This window comes from Coturnix japonica, chromosome 2 (assembly GCF_001577835.2).
Source record: "Coturnix japonica isolate 7356 chromosome 2, Coturnix japonica 2.1, whole genome shotgun sequence".
NCBI lineage: Eukaryota > Metazoa > Chordata > Aves > Galliformes > Phasianidae > Coturnix > Coturnix japonica.
Genome location: NC_029517.1, coordinates 63,505,824 through 63,529,377, shown reverse-complemented (window position 1 = coordinate 63,529,377; position 23,554 = coordinate 63,505,824). Strand labels below are relative to the sequence as shown.

The 23,554-nt window shown below is 39.5% G+C and overlaps 1 protein-coding gene across 7 annotated transcripts; it reads right to left on the bottom strand.

The window, feature by feature from the left end:
- Nucleotides 1–29: 29 nt before the first annotated feature.
- PRPF4B (pre-mRNA processing factor 4B) lies at nt 30–23,554 on the bottom strand. Of its 7 annotated transcripts, XR_001553257.1 has the most exons (18): nt 23,422–23,554; nt 20,019–21,212; nt 16,873–17,046; nt 16,438–16,593; nt 15,750–15,831; nt 14,222–14,432; nt 13,159–13,232; nt 11,656–11,746; nt 10,838–10,985; nt 9,563–9,700; nt 8,155–8,308; nt 6,314–6,428; nt 5,676–5,827; nt 5,132–5,218; nt 3,362–4,122; nt 2,798–2,843; nt 2,174–2,260; nt 30–1,366 (listed from the first exon to the last, which is right to left on the bottom strand). XR_001553257.1 is itself a non-coding variant. In XM_015854549.1 (15 exons), the coding sequence occupies exons 1-15, from the start codon at nt 23,457–23,459 to the stop codon at nt 3,919–3,921; spliced, it is 3,018 nt and encodes a 1,005-aa protein (XP_015710035.1). In that variant the 5' UTR covers nt 23,460–23,554; the 3' UTR covers nt 30–3,918. The 7 variants fall into 7 exon arrangements, 1 of the variants encoding a protein (XP_015710035.1); XR_001553254.1 differs by having other exon boundaries at nt 30–210; nt 1,321–1,366; nt 2,174–4,122; XR_001553256.1 differs by having other exon boundaries at nt 30–2,260.

Below are 23,554 nucleotides of genomic sequence, written 5' to 3'. Positions count from 1 at the left end.
TGTGAACACAATGGAAGACGAGATGCAAGTAAGTTTAAGCGTACTTTATTAACTTCAAGCAATAGCCATTTCCCAACATTCTGCACAGTTACAATCTGACACATGCTGCAGAAGATTGCTCTATCTCCAGTAGTCTCACAAACTGGTCTGCCTTCTGTGTACAGGTCAATATACATATAAAGGTTCTTCAGAGGTTTATTGCCACTTACCCTATGTATGGAGATAAAGTATTATTAAAAATACTCTACAGGAATCATTATATTCAATCAAAGGCTTTTGAACAGTTCCTAATTCTTTTCTAATTAAAGCAGTATACATCATAGTAATAAAAAGACAATCTAACTGCATATCTCATTTATTTCAGTGCAGAAAGAGCAAGAAAAAAAAAAAGAGCATTTAATCTCCCCAAGGAGTCTGAGTTAAATGAATACAGAGGGCTGATATCTTGTTTAGTTTGCCAAGCATTTTGAACAAACTAACACGTGGAATTTGTCACCACGAGGGAGAAGCAAGCAGAAGTCAGCAGACTTAACTAGACTCTATGTAGGACCTCGGGTGAAGATGAATTTTATATCTTTGTGTATAGGAGGAAAAGATAAATTATCCTCTTAGATCAGCTGTAAAGTAGTTGAGCAAGAAAACCCCGTTGTGTAACTGTGTTTGTACCCAGCTGCAACCGCTGGAATTCAGGTGACTGCGGTGGCCAGCAGCAGCTTCTCTGCTGTCCTCAGAGGCCACAGGAGCAGGTGCTGCCTAAAACTAGGAATGTTTCTTAACTGTGGTCAGGAGGTTTTCAATACTAGATGCTTCTGAAGTCAGAATTAAAGATTTTCTGTTGCTGCTGATACAAAAAGCTGAAGCTGAGAGTGGATGGAGGACTGAAAGCCACCTGTTTCGAACAATGCCTGTCAGCTGGTCTGTGCAGCAATAGACAGGTTTAACGGAACGAGTAAACCTGCTGAGGTTAAAAGGCAAAAAGCGCATCATCTGCTTAAATCTCTACTGGTTAGAAGTGTTTATTTTGACCAAATACAATGGCAGACTAGTCTAAATGACAGGTTTGGTACTGATTGTTCTATGAAAACTGCATTAAACAGCAATGCTTATCTGCCTGCATTTCATCACAGTAAGAAAAACATCTTAAAGCAGAAACGAAACAAGCATATCAGTGTAAAAAAAACTGCAGTACAGTTTAGTATGTCTCAGGAATTATCGCTGCTGTAGCAGCGTTAATCAGTTCTAAACTGGGATGCTGGAAACCAAAAGATTAAGACAAAAACATATGAAGAGTATTTTTCATATCTTTTATAGGACAGAAACCTTTGTTCATGTCTTCTGGTAGCCATCATCTTCATTTGAGCTGCACCTACAACACAAAGAACAAGTGAACGAGCAACTTTACGCTTCTCCAGAACAGCTTAAAACAGTTCTGTAGGTATTAAGGTGCATTTTTCCTACTGCTTTGTTTCTGTATCGCCAACTCATTTGCTTAATATTCCTATTTTAAGAATAAAGCACAAAGCAACAGCAAGAATAAGCTTTTACTTCCTGCCTATGACTGCCCTCAGAAGCGCTTCCTATGTTGTGAAAGTGCAAGTTACTTTCTGCATTTAACTAGCAGACAACCACTGCTTCGTTTAACGTGAAAGCTGAATTTACTTCTGCTACAAACAAGATACCTTTAACATGTGGAAATAAGGATGGATTAGTTTTTATAAAGAATTTTACAACTGAGGAGAGACAGGTGGAAGGTTCCACAAAGGCTTACAAAACGACCCATCTCCTGCCTGTTTTTGTAGTTAGGTCATTACATCTCCTCCATGGGGTATCCCCCCACCAGCAGAATGACTGCTGTGCCTCATTTTTCCATTCCTGCGTGCACTTCGCGGAGTGCATGACTGTTGTCATTTATGTACCTAGATGGATACAAAAACCCTTCTTAGTTCAAATACGTCTTATAAAATAAGTGAAACCAGTGGGTTTATCACAGGTTTTCAGAATACATTGATCAAAAACGCAAAGAGGAGCCTCTTAATAAAGAGTACTTTGAAACAGCAGTAAGGATCTGAAAAGTCTGATTCTGTTTTCCTCGCGTTGCATAACCAACTCAAATGTTTCAAGCTGTTTTTAACTTGTTGCTAAATGTTTATCTACACATGCTGTCAGAAATAACCTTGTTAGGAAGGTGAAGTTGGTGTCTCAGCAAATCAGACCCCATGGAGTAGGCGTTGAGTGGCCTGTGACTCGCTTTCCTTTTTCTCTTTCAGCACCATCAAAAGGAAAAGTGAGAAAAACAGCACAAACATTAGTTAAAGCCTGAATTTCATCTCACGTCCTACAGGAATAATTTCATTACAATGAAAGCAGACAGTATCTGTAGGGCTTTTTGCTTTCTTTTCGTTTAAAGCAGTGATAATTATATATCTAATTAATATAGCCTATAGCTCTTCCAAAGAGATCATAGCTTTTTACAGTCCTCTTAATTAAACGATTAATAGAAAAGGCAGGGGCGGTTCTTTACAAATTACCTGATTTACCATCACTGAAGACAGATTCTTTTAAAAATGGCTACAAATGCCTTGTTCACAAAAGACTTTATTATCTAACGATGCATACTGAAAACATACAGAAATCTGCATGGTCCACTTTACATGCAGCAGAACAATCTTCACTTTACAATAAGTAAGTGTCAACTGTTTTATGCAAGAGAGACAACACTTTAGAGTCACATTTTTGTTGTTTTTTTTTAAAGAAAAGCTTCATTTACAAAAGAAATAAAAGGTAAAGAAGCAATTACCGCTTTTAAAAAGCAGCTGCTTTGTTCAAGAGTGGAAGGTTTATGCCTGTATTGAAAGACAACATGATCACAAATAATGAAAACAATGAAAACAAACGAAACACTTTTAGCATAAAGCAGTACACTTTCAAAATGACATACAAATAGTTAAAAAGTTTCATTATGTTGTCTGTCTATCCTTTAGATATAAGTTCTTTCAAATGAGATCCCAACGTATGTAATTACTAAATGAAAACTCTTCCGTAAGTATTGGCTCTATGTCATAGTGAACTGTATTTAACAAAATGTATACAAAGTCTATAGCAAGTCGATTAAAAAAATTAAAGTAATAAGAAACAGTACACTGAAGGCGCTCTATCCATCAAGTGCGCACTCTCAAAATCGTTAAGTGTGATGAACAGAACGGGAGCTGTAACTATGCCACAGTCGCAATGCCAGAAAATAAAAACAAGATCATTTCTCAAACATGCAGGGAATTCTGCCACAACGCTACTGTCTCTCATTTGTCAGTCGTTCCAGTAAAATAACAGCTTAAACACCGGTGATGTTGATGGGTTAGCTTACCTTCAGTGTACTGAAAGTTGTACACAACCTGCTTTAAAAGAGGAGACCATCCCTGCGGGCAGGCTCAAGAAGGAACAGACCCCCTTCGGCACTGACTACACCAAGGGCATGCTGCTGTGGCCTGCACACACACACCTAGGAAAATGTGAATATAAACAGCATTTATGCTGGCCATTTTTTAAAGACAAAAATGAAGCCAAGTCTGCTAAAAACAAATCAACCACCCAGTATTACTGCTTTTTTTTTTTTTTTTTAAACAGATGCTTTTTTCTTTTTTATAATATATACGAACTGCAACCATATACATTAGCATTGTACTTCTGTGCAGTCTTGGCAATTAAAACAGTTCTACAGTGAAAATTTTCACAAAAGACACAAAACAGAATTACTCTAACATTTCTAAAAGAAATATCAGCCTCGATGTTAATTCAAATGTATCTTTTCTTCCTCAACTTTGCAGGGCAAATATTTATGTTTATATACATTAATAACTGCTGTGAAATTTCTTCAGTCTTTGTATCTTAATTACTCAAACCCTTTGAACTTCTTCATCTGGTTTAAATTTTTTCCTGGATGAAGGCGTGCTGCAGAGCCTGGTTGATGCTAATCCGTTTAGCGGGATCTAACATTAGAATCTGGTCCAACAAGTCCTTCAGCTGGTGTACTTTTTTACGCTGGTCTTCAGGGAGTCGCTGGCACCCAATCAAGTCTGCTAACAGGTCCTTAGTTGGATTAATGGTGCTCATTACAGTAACTTTCTCCTACAAACACAAAAACGGCAACCTTGTACAACAGTGGAAATACACAGAACCGCTGTAATTCTTACACCGCTTACATTCTCATCAGCAATGCTCTTCATCTTCACATGGCCTCACAAATACTCATGGCAGGCAAAGGAAAATAGCGGAAATAAAGCCACTGGGGCAGGCCAGACTGCATCTTTCACCAGTAGCTAATTGTATCTGATGTTCCAGTCCATCCCAACTGCTTCTTTTCCCGGTACTGAGCACCACGGAAGAGACTGATTTCATTTTCACTGCACCCTCTCTCTATTCTATTATTTATATATATCAATAAGATTCCTCTGCCCCTGCCTTCCTATTTTCCAGGCTTAATAGTTGTTATTCTCTCAGCCTTTCTTCACAGAAGAGATGCTTTAGTCCTCTCATCATCTTGGCCCTACACAGAGCTATTTCTACTATGTACTAGTCCCTCTTGGACAGAGGAGCCCAGAACTGGACACAGTACTTCAGGTGTAGCCTTACCAATTCCGAGAACAGAAGGATCAGTTGATCCTTCTTGACTCTCTGGCAAAACTTTGCCTAATGCAGCCAAGAATACCACAGACCTTCTTAGTGGCAACTTATATTCAATTTATATTCAACTTGGTGCCCACCAAGACCCCAGGCCCCTTCCTGCAAAGCTGCTTTCTGGCTGGGTGGCCTCTACTGCGTACTGATGCCCAGGGCTGCTCCTCCCCTAGTTCAGGACTTTGTACTGCCCTTGCTGAACTTCATGAGATTCAGGCCAGCCTACATGTCCAACCTACTGAGGCCCCTCTGGATGGCTGTGTGGCCATCTGGTGAATTAGTCATCCCAACCACTTCTGTGTCACAGTGATTTACTCAAGGTGCAATCTTGTGTATCCAGTTTATAACCATGTAACTTGCATATGCTTCTACAACAGGACATTCTGAGAGTTGACAAAGTTTTGTTTGTAATTAAAGTATGTTTGAAAGACTGGTAACAGTAGACACATTAAGGACTTACCCTTTCTGTCACTTTATCTACTTCTATATACATAAAGTTGAGATTTTGATCAAAATGCTGATCTTTGAACACACCTTTTCGAATCATCTGGAAAATCAGGGAAAGACAAGAACTTTAGGTAAGCTCTCTATATTAATGAATTTCACAACTGGCATCAGCATCTACTCACCAGTAAAACATGAATAACTTACTATTACTGAATTACATATCAAATAACTACGCTGAATGAAAAGATAACATTCAAACAAGTTGAAGAAGGACTTAATACCTCCCGTTGACTTACAACATTTTTTTTTCAGGTCAGTGCCTTAGAAGGTTTCGGCTTTCACTTTATACTTAGTCTACGAAAAAGAAGCTGTATACTTTTACTTCACGTAATTTTAAATTAGCATAAATTACACATTCAGAAGATAACTGATATATACTCGCTGTTAAGAGATGTGTGTGATAAGAAAGAATTTCAGGGAGAAAACACAGTATGTTTTACTGGTTCATAACAGCAGTTTCAGATATCAAATACAAATCCTAATCTTATTTTTCTTACCTTGTTTGGCATCTTTCCTTTGAGATCCATGGCTAGTTTCAACATATGGTTATTGGTTTTGCCAGGAAAGAGTATTTTTCCTGTATAAAGTTCATATAACGTGCAGCCTACAGACCACATATCTATACCATAGTCATAGATTTTTCCTATAACTGAAACAGAGCAATTCAAGTTAATTCCATGGCGGCAGCTTTAAAGATAATACCACGAAACATGACAAATAAAAAAAGTCTGAATTAGAAACTCTATCGGTGCTCCCTCCTCCTCTTAGGAACAAGAAGGTGTTACAACTGAAAGACTTCTCACTTTTGCAGTTTCCCAAATTACAGAAAGGGAGGTTTTCACCTAATGCCCAAACTAATCACCTCAGCTTACATTAGCCAAAGTCAGAACAGTACATCTAAATTAAAACAAAGCTATAACCAATTGGAATGACTCCTTCATGTTCTCACTGAGCTGACCACAAACGCGCATGAAGACTCATAAAACATGCTTTCAATGGCTGAATTTTTTGACTGCCATCGTATTTTCAGAGTGATGGTTTGCAGAGACCAAATAAAAAGCAATCTCAAATCAAAATTTACATTTGCTACTACTGACACAACCTGCCCAAGTGCACTCAGTCCGAATGTACTTACTGATTTCAGGAGCTCTGTAAAATCTACTAACTAGATACGGTGTGATATCATTGTCTGCAACATGTGAAGCTGATCCAAAATCACAAAGCTTTAATATCGTTTTAGATTCGTTCACCTGAAAGTTAAACATGAGTGAATAATAGCACTATTTGCATGCAGGATTGGCAATAGTGTTATGAGACTAACAATACATTTAAATCTGAGATAAGAAAAATATTCAGCCTTCAATTTACAGTTTCTTCCCATAATTTAGTCTGCCTTCTCTATATTAAAAGAAAATTGTCAAACCTTCTTAGACTGAAAATGACAGATCCTAAGAAATATGAAGTCATCAGTTTCACATACTTACTCCCTTACTGATTTTATTTTATTTTTTTTTCAGTGTTATTTCTTTATTGCTGTATCAACAGTGTGTATTTTAGGAGTAGTGGGAAAAAACAAACTCTCAGTATAAGTTAGCAGCTCCCATCTGTAGAAGTATTAAAAAATAAACAGAAAACATGCCCACAATTAGCTTTTGAATTAGGTTTTTCTTTGTCTGCTTGTATTAAGTGTTCTGCACGGAGCACACTAATAGTGACATCTACAGAGAAAGTCAAAACCCTACTCCCATTGCTTTAGAGACTTGTGGCATGACACTAATTGAAAGGCACAGAAAAGAATACATATATATTAGCATACATTAGCATCTATTTAACACAAACACCAAAATGATCCCACACACATACATCAAAGTACTTTCTAAATGGGTAATAAATACAGTACATCATTTGAAATGGTGTCCATACGACTCTCCTAAGGCAATATGGCATCAGCTTTGCTTTGCCTCATCCAAGTCAGGTATCAAAGTCAGCTGTAAAGGTAATCCCTCACACAGCCACCAAATACTACCTATACTCCTACATAAGTTAAGTTAGAAACTTCTTAATAGATAGAGAATGCCCAGCTCAAGATCAGTCCAGAATGTGATCAAAGGCATGTCAAACATCAATAAGGAACAAGCGAGTCACTTCTGTATCATGATCTAAGAACAAACATGTCAGGTGAAGAGCAACCCTAAGAACAGAACTACTGGGCAGTTATTTAAAGTGAACCAACAGTTTTATTACAAACTTGAATGCAAGTCTGTTTGGTGTGAAATTGGGTTTTGAGAAGGAAACAGAAATCTCCCTGTTGGATTCCTAATTTTAAAGCTGTAAGAAAGTAATATTAGAACTTCCTAGTATAAATAATTGCAAGACAGTGAAAGAAGTATGCTGCACTTCAGGACAGAATGCATAAAGTTCTAAGAGACTGAGGGAACACTGTATAAATTGAACACATAGTTGCAAGAAACACAATTTTTAAACATAAAATACCTAGACATGTATGCAGTATGTACTACTACTTTCAGATGTATTAAAGACTTTCCATTGTGAAAGCAAATCCATTCATATTTCTTCCTGCCTCATCATCACTTTCAAGAATTTCAAGTTTGTCCGTGGGCGACCACCAAGAAAACCCAAGTCAAAACATTTGATTCCTCTGATGTAGCTCCTACGCTCCGCTAAGCAGAATGTTTCATGGGTAAAAAGAAAAGGACAATAAAGACTTCTTCAGTCGTCTTATTCAAATGAACAAAATCTCCTTTCAGGAGATTAACCAAACTATTTTCATTTTTTCATTCTGTAGAAACGAGAACATTTTTCAGCTACTGATGAAAAGTCCAAAGACTTTTCCTAATAAAGAATACTGTCTTTGGAAGACCTAACTTTTTAATATGGTATGAGTGGATGCAAGTTTGTTTTAGAAAGGTTGAAGTAAATGAAATACTTTATATTTTTCAATTAGTTATTACTTACCAAAATGTTATCTGGTTTAATATCTGCATGTAGGATGTTGCATCTTTTAAGAAGTTTTAAAGCCAGGAACAGCTGCTGGCTGTAGGAACGCACAGCTTTAATATGAAGACCAACATCTTTCCCATACTTTTTCAACACTTCGCGTAAATTCATACTATCATAAGAAAGAGAGAAAACAAAAGAGCTCTGTAAGGGAAAATATACTCGCCTTCTAAACTGAAAGAGAAACAGGAATAAGTCAACTTCACAAATTCTGGGGGAAAAGTGACATTAGCTTAAGACACGTACCTCGCTATTTGTACAGCAATGAAACAAAAATGCTGGTCGATCAGACCTACGCTATAACATATCATTACTCACTAGACTGGAGATATCACTTCAGAACACATGTTTAGTCCGGATGAATTGGAGAGAATTGATTTGCACATGAACAGCATTTTCTTAACAGCTGTACAACCTTTGTGCTCAGTTTCTTGAAGAGTGATTAAAAAAGAGAATACGCAAAAGATGGAAGTTGAAGAGGCAATGTTTCGATGACAGCAGGTGAAAAGATGAATCCATAACTAAGTCATAACTGCGTATAAGCAGTGTGCAAATGTGTTACGAAGAATATAGAATATATCATATACTGTCAATAATAAGCCTTATAATAGAATCTATGACTCTGTGAAAAGGCTTATTATTGACGGTATCTTAGTCACTTCATTAAACTTGCACTGCTTCAGCAAATGATTTATCCTCAAGTATCTATGGCAAAAATTAAAATATACAGTGAGAACTTTGGATACAAGCAATTGATACAAATAACATCTACATGGGAAAAGGAATTAAAGCAACCAAAGTGTTTAGATCCATGATAAAACACAGTGTCTACACTTAGCCTGCCAAAGAATCCTTATTATTTAAAGGCAAGTTTACAGAGCACTGTATAACCATCTTCTTCTGTAGGTTGTTGCTATATATCTGTTCTTCACAGAATATACAGTATTTGCTCAACCTCTCTGGTAACACATTCTTAATCCAAACCCACAAGATAAAGAATTATGTAAACCTAAGAAAAAGATTTTCACTAAAAAAAAGTCATTAAGGGGAACACTGGTGAGATGAGTAATTTACAAATAATTTAATGCAATTAAATTAATTAATAATTTATTCTTAATAAATTACTTTGTTTCAAATATCAACCGGGCACAAAGTTTACGATAACACAATTCACTATGCAAATCTGAACTAGTTCAGCATATTGAGCTTCCAGGTTTGTTATTTTTTTCTTTAGACATTCCTTACTTCAATTTTGGCAATGGAACAAAGTACCAACCTTAAAACAATAGTCAGGAACAGAAAGGTAAAGAGTACTTTTAGCGGTACTTTACTATTCACAAAGGATGCCATGCACTTGTCATCTTACCTCAGTGGTTCGAATACCAGACAGAGATGTTGTTTGTGGTAGAAATGCCTGAACAATCTTAGACAATGGAACTTGTCATCGGGATCTGCATCATTGAGCTTCTTCAAAAATTCCAGTTCTTTTAGGCCAGTTTTTTGCCTGCACACAAAGAAATACAATTAGAAAACAAAACAAGTGAGATTCTAGTGCCTCGTTTAAACCTTGAGATTTACTTCTGCAGTTTTAGATGTCAGTTTTAATAGTACTATATAATATAGCACTGCCTGAAAAAGCCGCAGTAATGGTTCACTGTTGGTGTCTACCCATTGGTTATGAGTCTTTGATCACCTGTGATTTTGTGATCTACTTATTCTTCTCCCACCTGTTTGTTTTTCAATTACGTGGTCAATTACACAGTTTTAAAAGTTTTAAACTAAACTGGCTGCAGTCAAGTACACACCCAAACCAAATTATCTTAACACACCAAACTAAACAAGCTTATTACGTTTTGTTTTTCCCCTAAATATTTCTAGGTACTATTCGTATAGCTCAAAATAACTCAGTTGCACACAAACCAAAACAACCTTTAAGACTTCTGGTGTAAAACGCATGGAAAATATTTCCATCTAAGTTATCAGTAATGGATAAGTACATAACACATGACTGTAGGTATATGGCAGCAGATGCTGAAAATGAATATTAGAGATTCTGAATCCTCACGTAACTTAACACAGTTTAATACAACATCACCCTAGTTAAGGATCACTCAGTCTAAAAGACCTCCAGTGATTTTCTTTCCAATAGGTAGAGTATCATCACTTTCTCGTATCCTCTACACATGCGCACATACGGAGAATATGCAAAAATAATTCACTGAAACACTGAAACGTCTTTGTCTAAGTTAGATATGACTGACTAGTAACCAACCCACAGCTTCCCAAATGGATTTGGTTCATCCAACCAGAATTTTACAGTCCTTGATTCCCATCTCAAAAATCTCAGGGCTGGGCAGACAACATAATCAATGTCAAGCTTATTCCTTGCCACCACTGTTCCCTGCAGTTTTGCAAATGAGAAAGTGCCTGATGAAAATGCAAGTACCCTTCTCCTGTGAGTGCGGATACATAGTCCTCAAGCGCTTCCAATTATATGGCTCCTATTAGCAGAAAAGGCAGGAACCACAGCTGTAATCTGTTACTTCACTTGAAACAAAGGAAGATTCAAATCACATCATAAAAAACTTCCAAAAGTCTCACATTCTTTATCATAGTATTATGAAACAAAAACATTACTTACATAAGTTCGTTGTTCCTGATGATTTTAACCGCTACTTCTTGGTTTGCTCTTGCCATATCCCTGGCTCGTACTACATTACTGAAGACTCCCTGACCAGTGTAACCATAGACATTGTAACGTTTATCTAGAACTTCACCTATATTAACACCTGAAGGATAAAAATCAAGCAATTCAAGTAAGAGTTACATGTCGTATGCACAATGAAACATTTTATGAAAAATAAATGGTTCTAAATAATGTCAACAGTATGATCACTTAATTTCATAGCATACTAGCACCAGTCTTTGTGGAAATTATGGGCAACATCAGCAACTCCAAGTCTGGAATCCTCCCCTTCTTGAGTTTAAAACCTGCATGCTCATTTCATCCATTGCAGGTAAATTTATTTTGGCCCTTACACCTGCAAATGAGCCTTTAACACTGACTAGTAAGTAAAACATGCTTGCTCACTCACTATCTCCATTCTGAATCCTAGATAATGACTACCACAAGTGCCACCCGTATTCTCTTGGATGCTGAATTTCTTGGTTTCAGATCCTGGCAAGCATTCCTTCATTCCTTCCTTCCTTTGTGAGGATGATGTGACAGCTCTAACTATGGGCAGGTTTGAGTTTTACCCTAACCATAGTTTTATATCTAGGGGCAACCTGATGCTGCACAATATGCAAGAAGAGAAAACTGCTTTGGGCACACCATATTCAGCATGGCACTCACAGCAGAATATTCACGTTAGAGCATTTCAGTACTTTGACATGAGGTTCTTTTCCATTTAGCATCCTCCTCCTTGCTACAGTCACGAACCAATAAATGAAACTTACGATAATAGCCTTCTGCATCAGTCCAGTTATCCCTGAGATTGGGGTTTTCTTTGAAGTCTTTTCCAAACCCAGCAGCTCTTAGACGAGCACTCTGTAGCAAAAAGAACAAATGGAACAGCTTTGCTTGTGTGCTCTAGCTGTATATTTTCTTTAACGTTTATTTATAAAAATCAGAAGTTCATATTACGAGGCACTTTTTTCCTACTGAATCAATGCTCTTCTCCACACTACAAACACATTTATCTTGTAGGAGAAAAAAAACTACTGAACACTGAATGCTACTTAAATACCATCGCTTGAAAACCACTGCAAGGGAATGGAATAGAGACAAGCAACAGAACTATTATTAAGTATGAGAAATGAGACATGTTTCAACCATTACCTGCAATGAATTTATACAAGTCAAATTAGAACACACAGTTTGGACTATATTAATTAGTCTTACTATTTACAGTATATTTGTAGTAATAAAAGTTTAGCAATCTGGGGGATAAATGTAACTGTTGAAGCCTCAAATTTCTTTCTGTTCATTCAATGCCAGCTCACAAAATCCATACTGTTACACTTAGAATCACAGAAGCATTGCAGTCACTGCTGACATTGCTTAACTGAGCTGACAATATTGTTGCAAATTCCAATTCATGAGTAGTAAAACACATCTTTGACTGAACAACAATTTTTTTAGAGCAGAAACTGATTCCTTACAAACCGTTTAAATCCCTACTCGTTATCCCAAAGTTTTTAAGAGCACCTAAACGACCACTATTCCTGCAGTATTTATCTTTCTCCTTCGGTGTGCCCGTGTGTGTGTCGGTTTTATTACAGTGACACCTTCTGTCAACAGTCTTTTTTGAGAACTAATAGATTTCATCTGCCATAAAGCAAGATTAACTGGAGAATTTCCATCTTAAAAGGAATTTGCTGCTTTGACTTTATTTCTCAGTGACTGTGTATCACTAGCAACAAGTATTTAAGGGACTGCTAAGACTTGCAAGCTGCTTCAGCATGTTTAGAGAAAAGCTGCTGAAACAGTGCAATAAGTAGAAATGGGAAATGCATCTCTTCATCCAAAAAGAAGCCTCCACATCACTACAGCATGTCATGAGCAAATTAAAATACATTACACAGGCTTTGTAATTAACATTATGTGAACCTCTGAGGAAAGTACGCATCTCTGAAAGAACAGTAAAATGTGGCAGCTTTAACATAAAATGTTAGTATGAAGTTTGTTACTGTGTGTGCCACGCAGCTCTCATTTGAACAGCAGGTGAAATACCTAATTTGTTGTTTAGTTTGGCCCAAACCCTACCAACTGCAGGTTTTCTTTCACCGAAATATTAGAAGCTACTTTGTCTGCTTCAACTGATCAAAATATCAGAATTATCAACTCAGTTACTTTGCTTTTACAGCTCAGTGTTCCCACAAACCTCAAGTGACAGCATCCCTTCAATAAAAAAGCAAGAAAGAAAAGAATCGCGCATTTCATCTCTAAGGATTACCTACATCAAAGTACGCAGCAAACATATCATCTGATTCTGTGAACATATCCGGAGCTAGCAGTTTCTTCTGAGCTGAACCTTGAAAGGAAACTCACATTATTCCAGGCGATGAAGATGGCAAGTGCACAACAGTTAGCAATGTAAACTGTGATTTGATATTGATACAGTGCAATCTCAAAATCAACATGGTGGCAAACTAAAGTATTCGCAAGAAAAGTTAGAGCTGATTTACATTATACACATAAAGTGAGGTGGTCAAGTTCGTCAAAGCACTCAAAAACCAAAATAGCACCTCCTTGAAAAATTAAGTATAACAGCTTTCAAGCAAGTCACACAGCAGGAAGGAAAGGTACATACTTTGTATGATCCTCACAAGTGACTGCACAAAAATATACATTAATACTTATTAAAAAATGCAGACATTATTTCAATCTACAAGTGCAGGATTTTCTGGTAATCACAAAGTATTTTTACTAAAAACCAAAGTTGTACAGCTCAGAAACTCTTTGGGAAATGCTTTTGTCAGCTCCATCAAAAAGGATCTCATGTAGCTTACAGTGAAAGATGAAGCTAACTATGTTTAAATGACAAACAACCTTAACTTGGAGAAGATTAAAGTCCTAGAGGCCTTTTATTGGGTTGACAAGATAAAAACATAGGAATATAAATAAAGTATAGATTGGTGAATGCAAACAAACTTCAAGCTATTTCATGATACTAAACTTCTAAGAAAAAAATATGCATAAGTGAAAAATGTTCATTTACAAAGAGTTGATCTTTAATTATCAAGTCAGGCACCATTAGCCACTCTTCCATATTTATAGCATGAACTGCACTAAGGGTTACTAGAAATAGGGAGAACACTTTGTTCTCATTGACCTGCTTAACAAACAAGCTTTATTATTTTAATGTTATGTTTGAAATATCCTAATATTCAAGGAAATACTGCAAGCTCTGTACAAAAAGTCAACACGTGCCCAAGTCTAGAGGTCTATATAAACAGAAGTATACATCTCTTTTGCACAGTTTTAATACACTGCATTATAAGGGAGGTTTCAGATTCTTACCGTTGTTCTGTTCCACTGTCATGAGGTTGTGCTTGGCTTTTACTGATGCCTCAAAGGTGTCCACATTTTCCCGTTCATACTCCTTCACATCAGCAGCTACCCTTTCCAGGATGTCATCTGGTGAATTGGAGCGGCTGCGTGTACTACTTTGAGGACTGCTTGGTTCAGATGGCACAGATATATTACTATCTTCTGTTTGGCCCTTGTATTTCTGAACAGAAACATAATTATTAACATCAGCATTACAGTTTATCACAGTTTAATTATTTTTATTTTCATTCCTAGTGGCTTGTGCTGAACATTAAATCTTTTCTTTCATAATCACCTACATCTCTAATGGCAAAAGATTATTTGTAGAATTAGATATCATAGAAAGATCACGTAGTTCTAATCCCCCCTGCTATAGGCAGGGACACCTCCCTCTAGACCATGTTACTCAAAGCCCCATCCAGCCTCACCTGGAATACCTTCAGGAATGGGACATCCACACCCCCACCGGGCAACCTGTTCCAGTGTCTCACCACCCACACAGTAAAGGATTTCTTCTTCATATCAAAGTTTAAATCTACCCTCTTCCAGTTTAAAACTATTTTCCCTTGTTCTCTCGCTACATGCCCTTATAAAAAGTCCCTCCCCAGCTTTCCTGTAGGCTCCTTCAGGTACTGGAAGGCTGCTATAAGATCTCTTTGGAGCCTTCTCAAAGCTGAACAGCCCCATCTCTCTCAGGCTGCCCTTGTAGGGGAGGTGCTCCAGCCCTTTGATCATCTTCACGGCCCTCCTCTGGGCCTGCTCCAACAACTCCATGTCCTGCTTGTGCTGGACGCAACTGGATATAGCTTAGGAAAACTCAATTCTGGTACAGCTCAATAAAACTGAAAAGGTGCATGACATTTCAGGCACCTCTGTATTTCCTTCCTTGTGCCTGACACAGTGTTAGTACTGACAGATTCATTAGGACAACACTTTGGCAAAGAAGGATTAAAATAAAGTACTTAGGAAATAATTCAGTCATTGTTCTGAAGGATTTTATCATTACTTTGATATTAAAAAGATAAAAAAGATGACCTTTAAAAAGAAGAGCCCACCTGTGCTTTACAGTTATATCCCCTTGGCCTGGACTCATGCACTACCCATCACTACTGACACCTTCTTACCAGAAGCAAGACCTTCATGGCAGTGAATACAAATGTCTGACTGAATACATTCTTGACTTCCACAAAGGGGAAACCAATTCAGTTGCTCTATGAAGTTTTGGAAAGGGACAAGTTCTATTTGAAACAAGTTAACCACTTTGATTAATTGATATCTAACAGTGTTAAACTGATAATACCAACAGCACAGCCCTGAGGATAACCCATAGATGAGAATAAATGAGAGCATTTTTAACATGTCACATCATAGGACTGCCAGAGGACATTTGATTGTGACATGAAATTGACTCATGGGAGAGCTGCTTCAGCCTTAGAAGTGATTATGCTGTGCAAAAGGAGTATAAGCTTTGACCAAGACACGATACAACCCCATATACCTGAACGATTGCTTGCCGCTGTAACCTTCGCTGTCTTATTTCTGCTTCTTCATCCTCTTCTTCCAAATCAAAATCTTCAAGACTATAAAAATATAATTACTTTTTATATAGCATAGTAAACATGCAATTGCATACTGAATCCTACTAAATGCTCTTTTTGGGTGCAGAAAGCACACAATAGAATATTGAACAAAAATTGTTAACCTGGCTCAGAAGTAAAATGTATTAAATCCCAGTGTGTATATTCATATTTCTTTGCTGAGAAAATGTATCCACTGATAGCTCGTTGAGAGAGAGCGTTTCATTCCCAACTGTAACTTGATTGTTACGAACGCACTGTCTCATGCTGTCAGATTAGATATTTAGCAAATACAGAAAACAATTTGCTAGCAGCAATTAATCCTTCCAGTTTCTCAAGTAATATGCTGAGATACACACAGACCAAATTATTTTCAAAAGACATTCATCAAGTTGAAATTAGAAACCAAACCACACATGAGCCCCACAAGGTCTGCCCACCAAACAACAGATTTCAATTATCCCAGTAGTAATTTGACAAGATTAAAAGTAATAAAACATGATTAAGGTTTTAGATGATGACCCAAAAACTACAGCATGATGTTTTAACTGGTTCCCCACATTACTAAACCTGCATGTTTAAGACAGCGAGTTAGATCTCAAGACTTACTTTTCATCAGATGAAGACTCTTGTTCCACTTTCATGCCCTCAGAAAGACTACCTTTAAATTTGTCTTCTTTAACTTTGCTCCTACTCCTACGTCTGTGACCACCACGTGACCTGGACCTCCTTCGAAGGCGAGATCTACTTCTTCGGCCTCTATCCCTGGTAAGAGGAAGAGGGATTTGTTTGTTTGTTTGTTTGTTTTGCTTTTTATTTTCTTGTTTTTTTAAAAGAAAAGGAGGAAAATCTGTTTGTAGAACAAAGATACACAGCAACTCCAAGGAATACAACAAATGAATTAATGGAGGACAAAATTAATCCAACTATGCCAACTTATATATAAGTAGGGACTGAGAAATGCATTATATTTTTACACATAGGGTACCATGTGACTCTTTGTATCCTATAAAATGAACAACAAAACCCACGTGTTGTCTTTACCTCCTTCGCGGGGACCTACTCCTCCTTCGTGGAGATCGGCTACGTCGAAGGGGTGACCGCGACCTCCTCCTAATGGGTGACCGAGACCTTCTCCGGGATGGAGACCATCTGCTGGGTGGGCTGATATCTTTTGATCTTTCCCGTCTAGACAAAATATCATCTCTGGTTCGCGTTCTTAAAATGAAGAAAGAACCACAGTAAAATAAGGAGCGAGCTGAGAACAAAACCTCTAATTCCTCCTAAAATCGTGTTCATCACAAGCAATATTCAATGAATAAAACCTAAAACCAAATTCTTGATTTTTTCTCAGCAACACGGAGGTTAAATTTAGGGCAAAACTATTCCATGATGACAACTTCCATGTGTTTTCCAATCTGGCCAATAGAAGTGAATGCTTCAGCATCCCACATACTGTAGTACTGCAGCTAAAAACAACCATTCTCAATTAACACTTCTCAAATTAAAACAACAACCAACACTTGATTCCATTGTCACTCTTGTCTATACAGATGCATAATTTTTTAAGGGAAAAAAAATCCTTAATGAACCGACATTAAAATGCCGATCAGAACAGGTGCGAAAAGAACCCCAATCTGTTCAGGGATTGCATGCATGTGATAGGAAGTGGAAGGTGATTAAGAAGTCCTAAGTAACGTTGCACAGTACCATACTGAAGTCAGAGAACTAAGGAGTATCTTACACAAGTGGGACACTGCAAGCAAAGATGAAAAATCAAATTCCTGGGAATCACAGAATCACAGAATGACCCGGGTTGGAAGGGACCTCAAGGATCATGTATTTCCAACCCCCCTGCCTGGCAGGGCCACCAAACATACACATTTACTAGATCAGGTTGCCCAGGGCCCCGTCCAACCTGGTCTTGAACACCTCCAAGGACGGGGCATCCACAACCTCCCTGGGCAGCCTGTTCCAGGGCCTAACCACTCTCCTAGTGAAGAACTTCCCCCTAACATCCAACCTAAATCTTCCCTCTTTCAACTTAAAACCATTTCCCCGTGTCCTTCAACCTGTGGTTGAAAACGCTCACTGGAGCTCCTGAAGTTACCTGGCAGCCCGGATAGTTATAGGCAGTTAAAACTCCAATGTGGGAACACTGGTTCAAGAAGGCCTTCTTGGATTCCAGTAGAAAATATTTCTCAGCAGTCCTCCACTCAACAGTGTAGCAAATAAAACTGAAGTTTTATTTATTTATTTATTATTAACTGAAGTTACTCTTCTATCAACTTCGTAGCAAAATTCTAGACATGTGCCTCACTTGCAGTAGTGTTTAGACAACTAATTCAAACTGGCTGCAATGTAACAGCCTGCACTGAAATGCAATTTCACTAGAAATGAAAAGTGAAACTAAGACAGGCAAGAAATACGTCAAAGACACACAGTGGAGTGCTCATTCACCAGGAACTAGTTGAATAAATTGGTGCCATTTGCAATACTTGCTTCATCTGGTTAACACCACAAGGGCCATTTTCCAAAGTACCTGCAGTGCTGCTTGTCAACAGTATATGGGTAGCTCGGTCCGGCCCTGGGCACTCACCCATTGCTGCAACAACCACATAGTGGTGTGTGATTGGAACTGCCTGGGCTGGAGCCAGGGGAAAGCGCACCGTAGTGCTGATTCCACCTCTCCTGCTCATCAAACACACTCAATGGAAGTGAAACCCTCAGGTATTACACGTTACATGTGCTCAAGCATCTTGGCAAATAGCACTATGCTTAATTAGTAAGGAAATTGCATCAGTTTTCAGACTTTTCAATTTAATAAGACATTATATGCAAAAATGTACGGCCAAATTCAGTGCATATCAAGGAATGCTTTACAGATAAACTGGTGGAATTGAAAAAAGTCTGTCATCTCAACAAATCTTCCTTTAAAAAGCCCTCTACTACCCGAGAGAAATATCATAGAATCATAGAATCACCAAGGTTGGAAAAGACCTAAAAAGATCATCCAGTCCAACCATTCACCTATTACCAATAGCTCCCCGTAAATCATGTCCCTCAGCACAACACCCAGTCTCTCCTTGAACACCCCCAGGGTCGGTGACTCCACCACCTCCCTGTGCAGTCCATTCCAGTGCCTGACCACCCTCTCTGAGAAGTAATACTTTCTAATATCCAGCCTGATATCCCTCACTTCACAATCATGCCTTATTCACGGCATCAACTTTGGCAAGCATGTACATTTGTGAGCAACTGTTTTCAAGGAAGAAGTACAGGAGGAGTAAAATTTCAATAAAAATCTCTGGTGAACTCCTCGAGAGCTCACTAAGAATTGCAGCCACTGCCCCCAAACCATTCTGATACATTAATAATACCATATATTTTATATCCAAGACAATACCTTATCACGTAATGCAGCCCAGGGAAGCCTAAAGTTTGGACACTTCAGGTTTAATGGGTTAACATCCAGAAGTGTATACAACTGTACTGTTCCCTGAACAGGAGCTTGCAATCCAGGCATTACCAGATTCAAAGACGCTGCTGTCTGATGGCTCATATTAAATCTCAAAGTCACTGCTTTCAAAGCCTAAACTGCCTTTTAAAACAAATGACAAAAGTACGTTAAGAAGACTGAACCCTTCCTCCCTCATTTATGCATATACAAAATATGGCAATGATATACAAGTTTGGGCTCGCTATCAAAACAGACCAGTAACGCTACCATAACTCCAGCAAATCAAAGAGACAAAAAATAACTAAGAAGCATATCTTAAAGTCTAATTTACACCATTCACACTTTCATTTTTCAGTAGGTGTGCGGGGAGATGCCAACACTGACGTTTAAGAGGAGAGGGAATAAGGTTCTCCCTTCTCAGGAATTCCTGAAAACAACGTTACTACTAACTTTGGAACCAAAACAGAAGCTGAAATCCGAATTCAACGCAACAACAAAAAGCAGAACCTGAGCTACAGAAGTTGTTCCCAATACTGGTGAGAACAACCAACAGCAAAGCTGACTTTGTGTGTCTGACAGCTGGGGTTAGTATTTTTGAATGATGACTATGTGTAACAGAAACTCATCATACAATACATAGCTCTTCTCAGAATGAAAGAGAAACACCAGGCTAGAAGATGGTTCATCCCATAGCACATCCTTGCAATGGCTCATGACACTTTTAAGTTACCTGGGAGATGAAAGACGCCTCCTTTCCGATTCTCTTCTTTTCCTTTCTGCGGATCTACTCCTCAGCCTCCTAGCTGGAGATCGGGTCCGAGAAGGGGATTTACTCTGTTTAGATCTACGATCATTAAAGAGAGGGGATCTGCTTCTTCTTGACTTTTCACGTGGCTTAGGAGACAAGCTTCTTCCTTTTGGGCTTCGGCCAGGTCTTCTGGGGGACCTGTTTTCTTTCCCTGAAGAAGCATCTTTAGAAGGAGATTTAATTGGCTTTTTATCTTTGTCAGTCTCTGATCGCCTAGATTTTCTATCTTTGGACCGCGATCGTCTATCTTTGGATTTGCTTCTGAGTTCTGCTGGAGATTTGGATTTTCTGCCGCGATCTCGACTTTTGCTTTCATTTACAACTGGAGACTTCCTGCGATCCCTTGATTTACTCTTATCGTCAGCCTTATTTCTGTCTTCTGGGGGAGATTTAGATTTCCTATTTTTCTCCTGAGATCTTCTTTTAAGCATCGGAGATCTTGATTTCCTCGTCTGATCTTGAGACTTACTTCTTTTACAGGGGCTTTTGGATTTTCTCCTCTCTTTTGACTTGCTTCTAGTTGTTTTCTCTTTGATTCCATCAACTGCTACCTTGCTTTTCTTTTTGTCAGATCTGTGCCTAGTCCTTTCTTTTGATTCACTCTTATTTCCTTTTTTGGAACTAGCTTTATTTTCCACAGGTTCTAATTTCCCCTTAGTGTTTGACTTAGCCGCGGGTCTGGTTCCATTTCGCGCCTTTTCATTAATTTCCCCCTCTTCTTCAGATCCCGACTCATAACCTTGTAATATTAATCCCATACCGGACTGGACTTTGCCTTCCATTAACTCATTTTCAAGTTCAGCTTTCAATAAAGCCCTTTGTTTCTCCAAATCTTCCAGAGGAGCTAAAAAATCAATTTTAGTTCTTTTTGCTGGTCCATCTTCCTTGTCGGAGGTATCGGCTACCTCTTTCCGTTTATGTTTCTTATGTTTGTGTCTGTGTTTATGTTTTTTGTCCTTATCTTCCTCTGAAGAATGTTTATGTTTCTTGTGTTTACTTCGGTGTTTGTGTTTCTTTTTTTTGTGCCGGCTGTGCTTGTTCTGAGGTTGATCTGCTTCTGACACTTCCCCATTCTCTTCATTTGTACTCTTCTCAGATGCGTTAGCATCCTCAGCCCTGCAAAAGAGATAAAAACTACCCATCAGTATCAGCAATTCACAGCAGCCCTTAAATTCAGGTTAGTTTGATGGCCTCTTTTGTGATAGAAGCTAACTGGTATTTAATTATCTGCTTTTGGAGAATTAGAAATGCACAAGCAACGTAATGAAGTTGTAAGAGTGGGTGTAGTTTGGCACAGACAGACAGCTATGACTGCAAAAAAGAACTACTAGCTTATGAAGATGGAGCAAATACATCAACAAAACAAATCACGCAGGTGAAACCAATGCTTCAGGTTATGGTTCAGCACTGCCAGTATTTGGTAATAGCATACAACAGTATTGCGCACTTATACCTCCCGTTAGTCCGCTATCTGTCTTATTTACTGCTCAATTCCTATGCCAAACCCAAGCCATGTCCTCTACAAGTACTTTCAAAAGATAGAGAGCAGTTGTCCCCCAGAGATCAAAACTTATTTCAAGGGATGATTCTGACCCCCTAAGTAAACCATCCCACGCAGTCTCACGCACAGCAGGCTGACTCTCTTAATTATCATTCCTATCTGTGTGTACACTTGTTAAGACAACATTATCCTGCATTTATATATGCAGAAACAGTATAAATTAAGAACAACTAATTTCGGAAAAGCTTTCCAATAGAATCCAGAAGCCTGTGAGCTTCCTGAGGGAAAAAACAATTGTTCTCTTTAGATCTGTAAAATGGCATTGGACAAAAACAAAGAGAAAATGAAATCAATTACCAGCTACAGCGAGATGAATATCTGCCTTTTAAAATCTGCAGCCAAATCACCTCCTAGATGCCAGTAATGCCTTTCTGCAAACTCAGCCCACCTGCACTAGTTTTGGAACTCGCTCTGGTATCTTAAATACCGCTTCATCCCCAGCCTTGTTCACTGAGGGGAAGTTCACGGGGTGTGATGGTCACAGCGGTGGTGAGATGCACACAGAAATGTAGAGATACCCTCACAACACCGCTAGCTTCATCCTGCAGAGGTCTCTGAAGGATACGACCAATGATCCATTGTCATAGTCGTATCAGAATTATTCTTTACCAAATAAAGGATGAAACCACACTACGAATTCAATTAGCGTCCTCCTCATTAAGGATCCTCAAGCAGTACAGTTAATAATTATCTCCTATGTGAGCTCTTGAGAATCCTCCTTCTGACAGCATTAAATCACAGAATGGCTTATGCTGGAAGGGACCTTAAAGCCCACCCGGCCCCAACCCCCTGCTGCGGGCAGGGCTGCCACCCGCCAGATGAAATAGTTCAGAGCTACTCCATGCTCAGGCACTGATTTATTTCACGTAACTCTATCCAAACACAGACAAACTTTTAATTCGTTTAACTGCTCCGTAGCCGTGATTACATGGAAGAGAAATCTTGTAAGCGAATTTCAGAAGGTGATGAGGCCACGAGGTACCCACACGCTTCTGTAGCAGGAGTTATGACATCTGTGTGAGAGCCCTAACTTTCCTTAATGTTTTGAGATTTAAGGCAAGGATCTACATAAGTTTAGGAAGATTTGCAGAGATTTTACCTATTCACTCCCTACCTTCGGGCTTTCTATGCAAATCGTTACTTTATTCTCTTTATTTACGGATCCCGAGCGATGCCGAGGAGCCCGAAGTCACAGAATCACAGAATGCCCCGGGTTGGAAGGGACCTCAAGGATCATGTAGTTCCAACCCCCCTGCCTAGCAGGACAAGTCGGAGCCCGAATGCAGCGCGCAGCCCCCCGGAAGGAGGGGCCGGCAGCGACAAATCGCTTCTTGCTCCCAGCGACGCCTTCACTCTTCGTACCGCGAGAACCCGCGGCTCGTGGCGCTGGGCTCGGCAGCCTCAGCAGCGGAGCGGCCCGGCCGGGCCCAGCGGGGCGGGAGGCACACGCCACCGGAACACGCGCCGCTCCCGGCGCTGCTTCCCCTCCCCCGCCCCGCCGTCCATCGGCCGAGCGGCCTCACCCCGCTCCCCGCAGCACACCGGGCCGCGAACGGCTCCTGCAACCGCGTTCGCAGCCCTGTCCGCGGAGCGGCTGCCCGCCGCCCTTTCCTTCCCTCCTTCCCTCCTTCCCCACGCCGCCTCCGGCCCAGCCACCCCGCTACCCGCCGCCCCTTCTCGGCGCTGGGGCCGCTCTCCGCCTCCCCCCACCCCGAGTTGCCGCTTCGAGCTGCCGCCCCGCCTGCCCTCCCGCCCGTCCCTTACTCAGTCGCTCGCTGTTCAGGCTCCGCCGCGGCGGCCATTTTGAACTTCCAAACTCCTTCGCTGCCGCTGGGGAGACGCGGGGCCGCGGCGCAGGCGCAGCCGAGCGGCCGGGAGGGGTTGGGGGATGGCGGGG